The 15,437-nt window shown below is 37.1% G+C and overlaps 1 protein-coding gene across 3 annotated transcripts in view; it reads right to left on the bottom strand.

Moving 5' to 3' along the window:
• The window catches only part of RGS22 (regulator of G protein signaling 22), a 187,628-nt gene that overhangs the window by 143,296 nt on the left and 28,895 nt on the right, over positions 1–15,437 (bottom strand). For all 3 annotated transcript variants that reach the window (XM_074200605.1, XM_074200607.1, XM_074200606.1), the window contains exon 4: positions 8,770–8,997. In XM_074200605.1, the coding sequence (XP_074056706.1) occupies positions 8,770–8,997 (228 nt within the window). The remainder of the gene's footprint in view (positions 1–8,769; positions 8,998–15,437) is intronic.

Here is a 15,437-nt window from a genome sequence, read left to right on the forward strand (position 1 = left end):
TTTTCCACCTCAAAAACAATATTTTTGTATGTCGGTAGAGTTTATTTTGCTGAAGGGAAGTGGATAAAGTGAGACATTGGTCCCTTTCTTAATGTGTTGAGTCCTTTCAGATATGATTGATACTTCCTTGATCCCATTTGAGGTTTTCTTGGCAAAAATACTAGAGTGACTTTCCATTTCCTTCTTCCATTCACTTTAAAGATAAGGAAATTGAGGCAAGCAGAGTTAAGCGACTTGTCCAGGGAGTGTCTGAACTTGAATTTGGACTCATCTTCCTGACTCCAGGCCTAACAGACTATGCACTATCACCTAATTGTCCCTTCCCTTAGACAACTCTCTTCCTGATTCCCTCTCTCCACCCTTTTCTTTACTATTTCTCTATTGAAGGAAATATATTTCTGTATCCAACTCTATGTATGTCTCTATTCTCCTTCTGAACAATTCAAATGAGAGTGAGGTTCAAGTGTGATCTATTTCTCCTCCCATCATCTCCTCGTCTCTATAGATGTCTGCTTGTATACCCAATCATATAAAATTATTCTCCTCAACCTTCCTTCCCTTCCCCTGGTCTCAGGGTATTTCTCTTCCTCCCTCCATTACTTTTTTTAGGGTTTTTTCCAAGGCAGTGGGATTACGTGGCTTGCCCAAGGCCACACAGCTAGGTAATTATTAAGTGTCTGAGGCAGGATTTGAACTCAGGTACTCCTGACTCCAGGGCCAATGCTCTATCCACTGCACCACCTAGCTGCCCCCTCCATTATTTTCTTAAGATCATCAAGACCTAACAGAATTACTGCCTAACTGGATATCCTCTATGAAATCTGATAATATGAAATATTATGAAATATATGAAATATATATTAGCATCTCCTCCCATATTTGAATATAGCCATCTATCCTTGTACAATCTTTTATCATTGTTTGTTCATCTTTACTTTTTTATACTCTCTTCACTCATCTATGAATTTCAGTCCTTCTGTGCAACTTTGGCCTTTTTATCAAGAATGTTTAGAAGATCTCTACTACATTAAAAATCCATTTTTCTTTTGCTTTATGAAATATATCCAAATCTCTTCTCCTTTACAAAAGTGATTGCTAAATCAAATGTGATCCTAACTGTGGTTCCTCATTACTTGATTTTTTTCCTAGCTGCTTACAGGAATTTTTTGTTGTGGTTGCTCTGGAAACTCTGGATTTTAGTTGTTATTCCTAGGAATTTTTATTTGGGGCTTTCTTTTAGAATGTCACTGATGAATTCCATTCCCATTTTTCCCTCTGGTTTTAAGAGAATTGGGCAATTTTAAGATTTTAAGGTTTTATTTTTAAGATTTCTTGAAATATGATGAAGCTCTTTTTGGGAGTTATGGTGTTCAGATTGTTTTTGTTATGAGCTATTTTACAATTTCTTTTTTTTCAGTCTTTTGACTTGTTTTAATGTTTCTTATTGCCTCACAGAGTCATTGGTTTTTACTGGTCCATTCTAATTTTTAGAAAGATTGTTATTTAAGTCTTGTATCTCTTGGGCAACATTGCTCTCTTTCTTATTCTTCTTTCCATAGATCTCATTTCTTTTCCATTTTTTTCTTCAGCACTCATTCCATTTATAAAAATATTTTTAACTCTTTTAAAAAAAACTTTTAACTTGCTTCATCTCTTTCAGGAAATCTAGTTGAATTTACACCCATGCTGTTTCTGAGGTATTTCTCATAGATGTTTTAGAGTCACTTTTTTCCTGTGTTGTTCTTGCCACCATAAATAGTTTATTATTTTGAGGTTCTTTTTTTAGTTTGTTCATTTCAAACTTGATGTTAGGGCTGGGCTCTGCCATACTTCTAGAAGGAAGATCTGGACCTGTTCTTGTGTTCCTAAGGTTTTGTGTATTGTATTATTCCAGGATCTCTCAGTGTTTTAAAGTGGTCTGATCTAGGGCAAAGTCTACTTGCTGGTCTTCGGGTCTGAGTTTTGTGAAGTTCTTTACCAGTGTTTGGGTCTAAGCAGCAGTATACAGCTGTTAGACTCAGCTCCTATCAGCTAGATAGAAAGCTCACTCAGAGAGGCAGAACTGTAGGCTAACTTTTGATCTGGGATTCCTGTCTTGGTTATTCCTCTGCAGGCTGGGCTAGATGCTCAAAGTCAGACCCTGCTTTGTATCTGGGTCAGAGTCACACTGCTGCTGCTGTTTCTGAACTCCCTCTTTTCTCCTTAGAAGGGAAGACCACTCCCCTGAGCAAGTCCTCCTTTCAGACTACCCCAATGAGTGATAGAACTGGCAGTGATGACAAAGCTGCTAGTTTGTACCCATTGCAGTTCCCTAGAATGAGGATACCTCTTTTGCCCTGGGACACAGCTTCTCTTTGGGTGTTTGAGTTCTTCACCCTGTGCTTCTGGGCTCCTGGCCTGATCCTAACCAGTGTCCTCAGATTTCTACGTCTGACTCCCTATGTTGACCTGGACTGAGTAAATGACTCACCTTTTTTTTTCTGAATTTCCCCTATAAGCATTTTGTCTGGTGCATTTCTAGACAGTAGCTCACCTGCACTGCTTTCCTACTATACTCCACCATCTTAGACCAGATTTGGCAATTAAGAGATCATTGTTAACTTGGGAGAGAGCAGGTTCAATGGAATGATAAGATTAGAAGCCAGATCACAGAGCTAGGAGAAGAAGTGGAGGCACCTTTTGCCAGTCTTCAGAAAAAGGAAAAGAGGTATGGGAAGATAGCTACTGGGGATGACTAGATCAAGTGAGGGTTTTTTGGTTTTCTTTTGTTTTTTGAAGAAGAGAGAGACATGACCATTTTGCAGACAGTAAGGAAACAGCCAGGAGATAAGAAGAGATTGAAAATAAGAGAAGGGATCATAGCCACAGGAGGTTTAAAGAGGGTTTGCTAAAGACACTGTGGTGAGAGACATCGAGAATCTAAAAGGACTTCCCTGTCACAGTGGGGCACAGCTGTGATTATGTATTAACTTTGTAGTAGACCCAGGCAATTTGATTTTTTTATTTTCTCCAACCTTATTCAGCAGCACATGAGTACAAGTGAAAGCAGTGGATGGAGTACAATCAGCAATATGATAAGGGAGCAAGAGACTCAGAAAGAATAGGACAGTTGAATTGGCCTCTAGCTCTCCTTTCTCTCCTTGTTTTCGGGCTGATAGTCCCAGCTACCTGCTAGATATATATATCTTCCTGGCTGTCCTATTGACTTCTCAAAATCAAGGTGTCCAAGATGAAATTCCCTTTGTCTTTCCCCAAAAACCATCCCTCTCACTCCCTATTTCTGTTAAGAGCACCAGCATCCTTAGGAGTCACTCACCTCTACTAAATGTTACCTGTTCTAGTTCCATAAAATCACCCCATCTGTCCAGCTGTCTCCAATCACATACTGCCCTAAAGCGGGTCCTTATCACCTCTCACCTAGAACATCACAGTAGTCTTTCACTGATCTTTCCAGTGTCTCCATCCTCCATTTATTCTCTGAACCGCTTCCAAATTGATATTCCTAAGAACAGGTAAGTGTTACTTTCCTTCTCAAAAAGATTAAGTGGCTCCCCAATTAACCAAAGATAAAATACAAACCTCTGTTTTAAAGCCCTCCACAATCTGGCTCTAAACAATCTAGGTTGACTATGACTCTCCCTCAACACTTTATGGTCCAGTAAAATTGTCCTACTTCCTGTATATACCATTTTGTCCCCTACCTCTGTGCCATCAAATAGACTGCCTCTCATGCCTAAAATGTAAGTTCATCCAGTTCTTTCAGATTCTTTTGCCATCTGAAGACTCTCATGCTCTACCACTTCTCCCCACCTAGACCAGTATCTTCCATACTTGGACCTGGACCTCCAAGTTTCAGGCCTAGGGCCCACCTCAATTCATTAGACACTGAATTAGAATGCAAAGCAGTTCATTGACCTACTTACTACCTGGATCCCAGGCCTTAAACCATGTTCCTCCTTCACAGATCTAATCAAGCCATTGATAGTTATCCTTTCCACACAACTGCTGGGAGAGGGGGAGAGAAGATGTTAGAAAATCTGAATAAAATTCTTGGGCTCTCTGATTTTTTTCTTTTTCTTTAATGGGATATAGTTACAGTTTGGGGGTATAAGGGTATGTTCAGGGAAGACAAGTTCCTCTGGTGTGAGGGCTACTCAAACCTTTTATCTAATTCTCACCTGTGGCTCTGAGAAGCTGTGGCATACACAGCAGTCATATACTGGTTATGAGACAAACTAAATCAAGTGGAGGGTAACCAAAGGATCTCAAACCCAACAGTGAGTTAGGGGAATGTCTTCCCTCAAGCCTGTGAAGACTTGCCCTGGTAGAATAGACAGATGAGAACAATTTGTTCCAATGGCCATGAAGGCAGCTGAAGTAGCTGCTGTGAAGTGCTTAGAACATGGTCAAACACTGAAGATGCCAAAGTCATCCACTGCATCTAGGACCATCACCAGTTGTCTTGCCACCAGACTATGATGACTCAGGAAAAGAGTGAAGTCAATGACTTAGTGCAACTCTACCTCACACTTAAATCCAATTTATTCATGAGTCAAAAGATGTCACCCATACCATTTTATATTTTTTTCAAAGTCTTTTAGTGACAAGTTTTGAAACAGAAGGTGTATATACACTGGGGACTGTAAGTCACAACCCTGCATACATAGGTGGTCTAGGCCAGAGGATCATGTCCTCACTGGAAGCAGAGGTGGGATTCGACAGCCCCCTGGGTGATTGAGCAGCTTTTTTTTTTTTAGCAAGGCAAATGGGGTTAAGTGGCTTGCCCAAGGCCACACAGCTAGGTAATTAATTAATAAGTGTCTGAGACCGGATTTGAACCCAGGTACTCCTGACTCCAAGGCCGGTGCTTTATCCACTTCGCCACCTAGCTGCCCCTGATTGAGCAGCCTTTTAAGAATTGTACTGCTCACCTCCTAGTATGAAGAAGGGGCTAGAAAAGGTGCCCAACCTTGGCCTGATTACCTCGGCAGATTGGCATCTCACCCTGCAGTCAAAACACACACAAAAAAAGAATATGCTACTCACTATCAGTGCAAAGAATGTGTGTGTGCACACTCATAGACAACACAAGATCCATAGACCTGAAAAACAAACAGCTTTTATTGCAAGAGAACTCAGCAGGTATCATACCCAAATAGCAGCCCTGAGAAGCCAACTTGCTGAAGTTGGAGCAGGATACATGTTTTTCTGGAGTAGCTGCAGTGAAAGGGAGTCCTGTGAAATTGTGGTAAGTTTTGCAATCAAATCCAATCTAGTCAACAAGCTTGAATAACTGCCAAAAGGAGTGAGTAGCACATTCATGATAATGAGACTGCCACTCCTAGGAAAACACCATGCCACCATCATCAGTGTCTATGCTCCCACCATGATGAGATCAAAGAAAAATTTTATGAAGACCTGGAGACCCTATCACACCAAAAGACAACAAGCTTATAATTTAGGGTAACTTTAAAGCTAGAATTAGCTCAGACTACCAGACTTGGCAGGGAATCCTTGGGAGGAATGGAGTTGGAAATAGCAGCAGAAATGGTCACCTACTACTGAAAACTTGGCATGTCATGATCTTCTCACACACATTGTCTTCCATTTACCTAAATGCAATAAAACTTCCTGGATGTACCCTCATGGAAAACAATGGCATCTAATAGACTACGTGATTGTAAGGAGAAGAGACAGACACTGTCTAATATGAATGATGAAGGTAATATGTAGTGCAGAGTGTTGAAATGATAACAGACCAATCCTTTCCAAGCTAAATAGTCACATTCAATGGAAGCAGAAGCCCCAAGGCAAAGTTACCTACCAGAAGAATTAATGTAAAAAGATTAGAATGCTTCTCTGAGCAAGAACAATTTGTTGTTAACTTGGAGAGGAAGTTGAGTCAATACATTGGTTGGCAACAGACGAATAGGAAAGGAGTGGACAGCTTTCAGAAATTTGGTGTACAGCACTGTGTCTGAACATCTGGGTCAGAACACTTGAAAACCTAAACTGGTTTAAAGAAAATAATAGGGAACTACAGAAGCTACTAAATGAAAAACAGGGTATATGAACAGGATATCTTACCTACTTCTACGAAGGCAGCATTTAATTCCATCAAAAGAAAAGGACAAGCAAAGCTTATGTGAGATTCAGGATTCTTGAAGGCTCAGGAAGAAGGCAGATGAAATTCAACTTTATGCTGGTAGTGATAATCCAAAATATTTTTATAATGTCCTAAAGGCTATTGGTTGTAGCAGGCAGGTGACAAAGATTTATGGTGCATCTCAGTAAGTGAACTTGTCCACAGAACTCAAAACTCCTTCTGCTGTAATAGATGGTTCCACATATGGATGGGTTGGTACTGGCTGATGGAGCACCTGGGTTTCTTGGTATTAACTATCAGACCAAAATGAGCACAAGCAGCAAAGAACTGCATCTCAGCTTCAGAGGTTGCATTAAGTGTACCATCATCTGCAAACAGGAGATCATGCACCAACACTCCCTCCACTTTGGTCTTGGCTTGAAGCCTTTTGAAGTTAAAGAATTTGCCACCAGTGTAGTAGCTGACCTTGAGGCCATGTTCATCCTCAGCGAAGGCATTTGATAACATGGCTGAAAACATCATGCTAAAAATATGGGAGGCAATTACACAACCTTTGTTTCACTCCAACAGTGACCAGAAAATCATGAGAGCATCATCCACTATCCAGAACCTGGGCAAGCTGATGTACAATACAGATGAACTTCTCCAGGCAACCAAATATTGACATTTTTTCCATAAACCCTTGATATATCAAAGGCAAATGTTGAAGCCACATTGGTTAGAGATAGGGACATGATCCCAGAGAGGTGGTTAGAATTAAAGCAATTTACAAGTTTAGAGAATCACCCTGGGTGTTCACATGAATTATCTGTGCCCAACCTGTGGCAGAGCATTTGAATTCCTACTGGATCAGCTCAGTCAGGCATACTGGAACTTGTCTCTAACATAGTAATGTTGTTTTGATCCTTTTCAAGAACAAAGGACCAAAAGTCAACCAACTACCCAACATATATTTTATGCATTTCTGAAATTTCTAAATTTTTTTCTGCATTTTTTTTACCTTTGTGTATCATCCATATCTACAAAATCCCTCAAAGTTCCCAATTCATTTCTTATGCCAACCTGCAATATATCAAAAACTTGAGGGGGGAAAGTGATGATGTAGAAGGGACAACTACAGTCATCTATGCAGTCATCTTGCCTGCTACTATCAAGCACATAAACTCTGTCACAACTCTCATTTTTTTTTTTTTGCTCCCATCATGATTCAAATCTATAAATCTTTTGGAAAGGGTATATCAACTGACTGTCATATGCACTAACACATTCTGACTTCCTATATCAAAATTCCCTCATGTGACAATCATTCCATCATATCTGCTATTATTCCCTGTTAGAATAAGCTCCTTGAGGCCAAAGTCTTTCTTTTTTATAGCTATCTCTAGTGCTTTATATGGTGCCAGGAATGCTTATTAAATGCTTTTTTATTTAATCATTTCTTCATTTTAAGATCTGGAAGAGTAAACATCTGGACAAGAGTTACAACTCCTAGCAAGTATAACAAGTGTGGTATATCTAGCATAAAAAGCTCATAATCGTCAAAAGTTTCCAATTTTGTTCAGGTTTTTTTTTCCCCCTTTGAAAATGCAACTCTGTCTTTATGATAAAAGCTAATGGGGCAAAAGGAAGTCACCCCCCCCCATTAAAGATTTCATTTATTTATCCTTAAGGAAGAAACATAAAGTATAAGAGATAATAAGAACAGACAATAAGATATCAGGTCTTTTTTCTAAATTAAAGGAAATAGTCCTTGGACTTTGTTCAAACTCCATGGTTCTATATCTGGATACAGATGGTATTCTCCATTGCAGATAGTCCCAAAATTGTCCCTGATTGTTGCAATGATGGAATGAGCAAGTCCATCAAGGTTGATTATCACCCCCATGTTGCTGTTAGGGTGTACAGTGTTTTTCTGGTTCTGCTCACCTCACTCAGCATCAGTTCATGCAAATCCTTCCAGACTTCCCTGAATTCCCAACCCTCCTGGTTTCTAATAGAACAATAGTGTTCCATGACATACATATACCACAGTTTGCTAAGCCATGCCCCAATTGTAGAACATTTACTTGATTTCCAATTCTGTGACACCACAAACAGGGCTGCTATGAATATTTCTGCACAAGTGATGTTTTTACCCTTTTTCATCATCTCTTCAGGGTATAGACCCAGTAGTGGTATTGCTGGATCAAAGGGTATGCATATTTGTTGCCCTTTGGGTATAGTTCCAAATTTTTCTCCAGAAAGGCTGGATGAGTTCACAGCTCCACCAACAATATAATAGAGTCCCAGATTTCCCACAACCCTTCCAACAATGATCATTATCAAAAGGAAGTCACTTTAAACAAAATGAATTTATTAGTAAATGGCTACTTTATAAATCAGGTGATAGAAATATGGTGCTAATCAATGTTAATGGAACATTTTTACATATCCAAAGTAAATGGAGTTTTTGTAGAGCAAAGGGGCATTATCAAGATTTATTTTGCCCTCAGATGTGTATGAACAACTGAGAAATCAATGAGTAACTGCTTAAGCATCCACACAGTACAATTTAATCAAATGCACTGTTACTTTAATGGAAAGGGACTCCTCAAGACCCAGAATTTAATTCCAACTAATGGTTCATTTCAGCAATTATCTTTAATTCAAATGTAATTTCTTACCATAATACTATAGTTGATCTTTAAAGTAGTATCTTCTTCTTTGGTAGAACCATCTCGTTTATTAGATGCCACAAGACATTTTTCTTTCCTTATAACATCATAAATGGGATTTCGAGGTGTCTGTTCATATAGAATTCTTTTCAGTTTCTTTTCTATAAGGTTAGGAGCATCAGTAACTACTTCAAAAACTCCATAATCCACATTAAATCTAACTGCCTCAGGAAAAGTCTGAAAAAAAAATATTTTAAACATATTTTTTAAAAATAAAAAGCTGAGAAAACCCATCATCTATCTATCTATCTATATGAAAGGAACTTAAATTTAAAAAATTCTAGCAATTCAAATTTCTATTTAGAAGACATAAAAAAATTAAAAAGTCTGAGACTAGGGCACCTCATAAATTAGACTATTAGACCTTTAGATAATATTAGGAATATCTTAGTATTCTCCCATCTGGTCACCTCATCTAAGCTATGTGCATTCACATAAGCTTGCAAAATTTGATTTCAATGCTACAGTCTTGTAGGAAGAATGAATAATTGAGAAAGGATAAGAGGGAAAAGGAAACTTATAATTTCTAGTACCTTTCATTTTTCTCTTGCCTGAAAGGAAAAAAAACTGAGCTTACCATGTTCTTCAGCTAAGATGTAACCAAAAGATAGTTTTTCAAAAAAAATCCACAGGATCTCTAGGTTGACTACTACAATAAAACTTGCCATGGAGCAGGATCAGATTGATTTAGAATCAACATTTGTTATGCAAATTCTATCTTTTATATCTACCTTGTCATCTGATGACTTCTTGCATGTGAACTTAAATTACATGGATATTATGTTAAACATGAAAATCAGACACAGACTGAAAGATCTAAAGTCAAAAGTTTAACAAATTCAACAAATATAGAGAATAATTTCACAAGTATAACAAATATAAACAAAAATTAACCTTAAAGAAAATAAACTGATTTTAAATTACTAAATGGTTTTAAAATATTAAGATTAATAATAATAATAATAATAATAATAATAATAATAATGGTAATGATAAAGACAGCTAGGTAGCATATTGGATAAAGTGATGGATCTGGAGTCAGTAAAACCTGAGTTCAAATATAGCTTCAGGCACTTACTTGCTGGCTATATGACCCTAGGTTAACCTACTGTCTGTCTCAATTTCCTTAATTGTAAAATGGGGGTAATAACAGCACCTACATCTTAAGGTTGTTGTAAGGATCAAATAAGATAATAGCTGTGAAATTCTTAGTGCAATGCCTGGCTCATAAATTAAGCTGCCACCACCACCACAGCCATCAACCACCACTTTTCATTAGTTTTCCCCTTCACTCTTAAGAGAATGGATTGTTTCATTCGTTATGTATATATCATAATTATCTAAAATAATGCCTACCATATAAGTCACTTAATAAATGTTTGTTATTTTAAATTATCTGAATATCATAAGTTTTTATCACAAGCACTGTCCTAAAAATATCAATGATAATGAGGTTGTTTCTGAATCTGATCAATAAAACAACAAACATTTAATAAGGACATACTGTGTACTAGACAATAGACTAAGAGCTAGGGATATCAATGAAAGGCAGGACCATTGTTCCCAGCCCTTGGGGAGCTTCCCATTCTAATAAAAGAGAAACAACAGGCAGTCCAGTACAACTGACTATAAGAGGTCATAAAAAGTAGTAAGTTTGAAAAGATCAGAAAGGAAGGAAGGAGCCATGCTTTATTGGGTTTGAAATGCTCAAGAGTGTTTTATATTTGACCCTAGAGATGGATGAGGAGCAAAGTGATATGATTAAATGACAGTACTTTGGCATCTGAGTTGAGACCAGATTGGAAGAGAGACTTGGAAGGCAGGGAGACCAACCAGTGGTCTACTGCAATAGACCAAACATTATGAAATGAAGAGACCCTGCCCTAGGGTAGCAATGTGTGAATGGAAAGAAGGCTAGGAGCAGGTAGGTGGATAGAGCACCCAGCTCTGAAGTCAGGAGGACCAGAGTTCAAATCTGGCCTCAGACACTTAATAATTACCTAGTTGTGTGACCTTGGCCAGGTTACTTAACCTCATTGCCTTGCAAAAACCAAATCAAAAAAAAAAAGAAGAGAAGAAGAAGAAGAAGAAGAAGAAGAAGAAGAAGACGACGACGACGACAAAGACAGCTAAATAAGAGAAATATTATGAAGGTCAAAGTTACAATTACTATCAATAGACTGGATATATGAAGTGATTGTGAGTAAGGAGCTGAGGGTGACATTAAGCTTAAACTTGGGGGGCAGCTAGGTGGCACACTGGCCCTGGAGTCAGGAGTATCTGAGTTCAAATCCGGCCTCAGACACATGTCACTACAGATCTCCTTCCAAACTGACCTCAAACCACACCTCTGGCAGAGCAATAATAACACTTTTTTTCACAGAGTTAGAACCAGAATCCAGATTTCTTGAGTCAAGTCCAATGCTTTCTCCCTGACATTCCATCTCCCCACAACCTGAACAGTATTGATATTTAGAACTCATATGGCTAATTCAAATTTTGTCTTGTTTCTTTTCTTCTCTGTCATGGATGTTTGGTATATGTCCCTGGGTAAAAATCAACTATTAGTCAGGAGCATAAAAAAAAAAATAGTGCAGTAAAACATATCAAAAGAGAAATTAAGAGATGATTTTTCTACCTAGAGACCTAAGGAGGATCTCATATCCCTTCATTCCTAAGAAGAAATTGTTTCTATAAGAGTACCCGGTCTATATGCCTTTCTCTTCCCATTTTCCATTCATGATCTTTTATCTTCAAACATGACAGAGAACCTAGAAGATTGGGCAACAAGACTCACTATAACTACCTGTGGTGTTTATCACCACAAGGGGTCATTGTAAAGTTGGAACAAAGTCTTTGGGGAAATATTGCAGGAATCAGTCTAGTACTATTCTACATTTTTTCCCCTGACTTAGATACAGGCATTAATGTCATGCTTACTACATATGGAAATGATACAGAGCAGTAAGGAATAATCGTTATGTTAAATAATACAGTAAGGATTTAAAAATATTTCAATAGGTTAGAATGTTGGGTCAAACTTAGTAAAATGAAATTTAATAAGGATAAATGTAGTCTTACCTTTGGGTTCAAAAAAATCAATGAAACAAGTAACAAGATGGTGGAGATATGGCTAAACAGCTGTTCATCCAGAAAAAAATCTAGAATTTTCATAGAATGCAAGTTTAATGTGAATCAGCAGTGCCATCAGAGCCTATCTAACATCTCTAGAACTAACACTGTTTTCTACACTGATCCAGACCATAAGTAGAGTAATTTTGTTAGAAGTCTGACGGTCCTTTTTGGAAGCAGATTGATAAAATGGAGAGCTTAGTAAGGAGAGATGACCAAGTATTCTGAATGATATTGAAGAACAAGTTAAATTTCATTTCAATCATATTGAAATTCTTGCTAAAAATAGAACTAGAAGATAAAGAGATGCTAGCTAGATGGAAGAACAGCTCAGAGGTTCTCCTTGGGGAAATGACCAGCATGAAGCTAAGTACAGTTTATATGCCTACATCTTCTACAAAATATAAAGAGATGGAAAAACTATGAAAAACTTGAAAGATTCTAAACTATATCAACATTTACAATATAACAAAAAGTGAAAGTAATCCTTTCTTAAAAGACAAGAAATGACTGATTACTAACACTGCAATTACTTCAGATTCAGGTACCAAGGTGCTACCAATCATTGAATGGTTGAAACAAAGACAAAAAAAAAATCAGGAACAAATATATTTAGAGAGGATAGAGATGAGAAATTGACATTGAATAAAATTATAGCATGTCCACCTAGACTTATTGTTCAATTGCATTTTATTCATAAGAACAAAATGTGACCCTATGGTCACAATGAATTAGGGTCATCACTTGAATTCAAATGCAATTTCTGCATCATGCCACTACTGTGACCAAGCCATTTTCTTTGCTGAGTATCATTTTCCTCATCTGTGAAATGTAGGTGTTGGAATATATAATCCCTTTCATCTTTAAATTTATGCTTTTTTATGCAGTCATCTATACCCACTTAAACATGATTTTCCTTTGGAAAAATGGAAACATTTCACTCTGAATCACTGGTGTCAAACTTAAATCCCTGCTGGGCTACACATTATCTTAGAAAATCACAGCTTAAAAATTATCTATGCCATACTGTATTTTTATTTGTTAATTCCTTGTTACACTTTAATCTAGTTCTGTTCATAAGAGTTTTGCAGACAAGTCTAATACCTCTTCTTTATAAGAGCAACTCCAGTTTATACTACAATGTCATTTGCAAAACACTATAGAGGAAGATGACAAAAGATTAGAAAGATTAACTATTTTGCCTGGATATAGCTATTCTGGCTATTTCTTCCATCTACCTAACTGCCCCAGTTCTAGTCTCCACAATTAAATAGGGATGTGAGAAATTTGGAAAGTTTTTAATAGGGAAGTCACAAAGACTGGAAAAATTAAAATATAAGAACTATAGACAATGTTAAAAGGAACTAGATATTTTTCTTATAGGAAACCACTCTAACAACATGTTAAAAATAACCATATTCAATACAGCAGGAAGAACTAGAAAGAGAAATCCCATTCAAAATAGTCTCAGACAATATAAAATACCTGGGAGTCTATTTGCCAAGGCAGACTCAGAAACTTTCTGAAAACAATTATAAAACACTTCTCACACAAATTAAATCAGATTTAAATAACTGGGCAAACATCAACTGCTCATGGATAGCTCGAGCTAATATAATAAAAATGACAATTCTACCAAAACTAAACTACCTGTTTAGTGCCCTACCAATCAAAATTCCAAAAAATTATTTTAATGAGTTAGAAAAAGTTGCAAGTAAATTCATATGGAGAAATAAAAAGTCAAGAATTTCCAGGGATTCAATAAAAAAAAAGTGAAAAAGAAGGTGGCTTAGCCCTACCTGATCTAAAATTATATTATAAAGCATTAGTCATCCAAACTGTCTGGTATTGGCTAAGAAATAAAGTGGTGGACTAGTGGAATGGACTAGGTGCAATAGCAGGAAACAATTATAGTAATCTGCTGTTTGATAAACCCAAAGAATCCAGCTAATGGGATAAAAACTCTCTCTTTAATAAAAATTTCTGGGAAAATTGAAAGTTAGTATGGAAGAAACTTAGATTAGACCAACACCTCACACCATATACCAAGATAAGATCTAAATGGATACAGGATTTAGACATAAAAAAATAGATAAGAAATGTGTAGAATTTCTCTCTGAATCATAAGGAATTGCAAACAGTAAGTGCTTGATAAATGTCTGCTGAATTGAATTTTTAAAAACAGAATATATTACTCTCAGAAAGAGAATAATATAAAGCCTTGGCAAAAGAGAATGCCATATAGAATCTGCCTTTTCAGATCCTTATCAATCTCATTACTCTAGAAATGAAAATATCAGCTAAATGACTCAAGATCTACACGGGCACAATAGTCATGGGGTCAAGTCTTTGTTACTTTGAGGTACTGTGAAATAAGTGAAAAGGATTTACAGGCTATATAAAAATTAAATATGAAAAAGTTGAAGGGAATTCTTTCTATTATAGTCTGAATGAGTCAAGATCTTCCTTAAAGAATCCTGCACAACCTTGGTCACAATTTAAAAAAGATATGGAGAGATTTAATCCATAGAAAAGTAACAAAAGTGATCAAAGGAACAAAAAAGAAGTTATAGAGGGAAATTTTAACTTAGGGAAGAACAAGGTAAGGAATCAATTCAGCTAACAAGTATTAATTAGTCACCTACTACATGCAGGAACAGTACTGGATGCTGGGAGAAAAACAGAAAAATATTAGGCCCCAGTTCTCAAGAACATTTAATAGAGGGAAACAGTATTTATGCAAAGTTACTATGTAGAAGGTGATGTTGAACTGTTTTGAAGAAAGCGAGGGATTCTGCAAAATAGTGGTGTAAGGAGGAAGTTCATTCCAGGCATTGGGGTGGGGGGGGGGGAGAGAGAGAGAGAGAGAGAGAGAGAGAGAGAGGAGAGAGAGAGAGAGAGAGAGAGAGAGAGAGAGAGAGAGAGAGAGAGAGAGAATGGGATGGGATAGGGGACAAGAGAGAGAAGCCCATTTTGGCTGATCTGGAAAGTGTAGCACACTAAAGTGAGGAATAAGTTATAATGCGTTTGAAAGGATAAATTGGGACCAAGTTGTGAAGGGCTTTTATTTGTTTGTTTGTTTGGTTTTGGCAAGGCAATGAGGTTAAATGACTTGCCCAAGGTCACACAGCTACACAATTATTAAATGTCTGATGCTGGGTTTGAACTCAGGTCCTCCTGACTCCAAGGCAGGTGCTGTCGCCACTGTACCACCTAGCTGTCCCTGAAGGACTTTTAAAAAGTCAAAAAGCATTTATTATTTTATTCTAAAGACAATAGAGAATACTATTGTAGTTTATCCATTAGAAGAATGATATGGTCAGGTTCTCACCTAAGCTGTATGGGGATAGTTTGAAGAAAGTCTTGAATAAGAGAGAACAATTAAGAGGTCATTACAGTAGTCTAAATCAATGGTTCTCAAATTTTTTTGCCTCAAGATCCCTTTACATTTTAAAAAGTAATTGAGGACCCAAAGAATTTTTGTT

Source organism: Macrotis lagotis, chromosome X (assembly GCF_037893015.1).
Source record: "Macrotis lagotis isolate mMagLag1 chromosome X, bilby.v1.9.chrom.fasta, whole genome shotgun sequence".
In the NCBI taxonomy this organism is placed as follows: domain Eukaryota; kingdom Metazoa; phylum Chordata; class Mammalia; order Peramelemorphia; family Peramelidae; genus Macrotis; species Macrotis lagotis.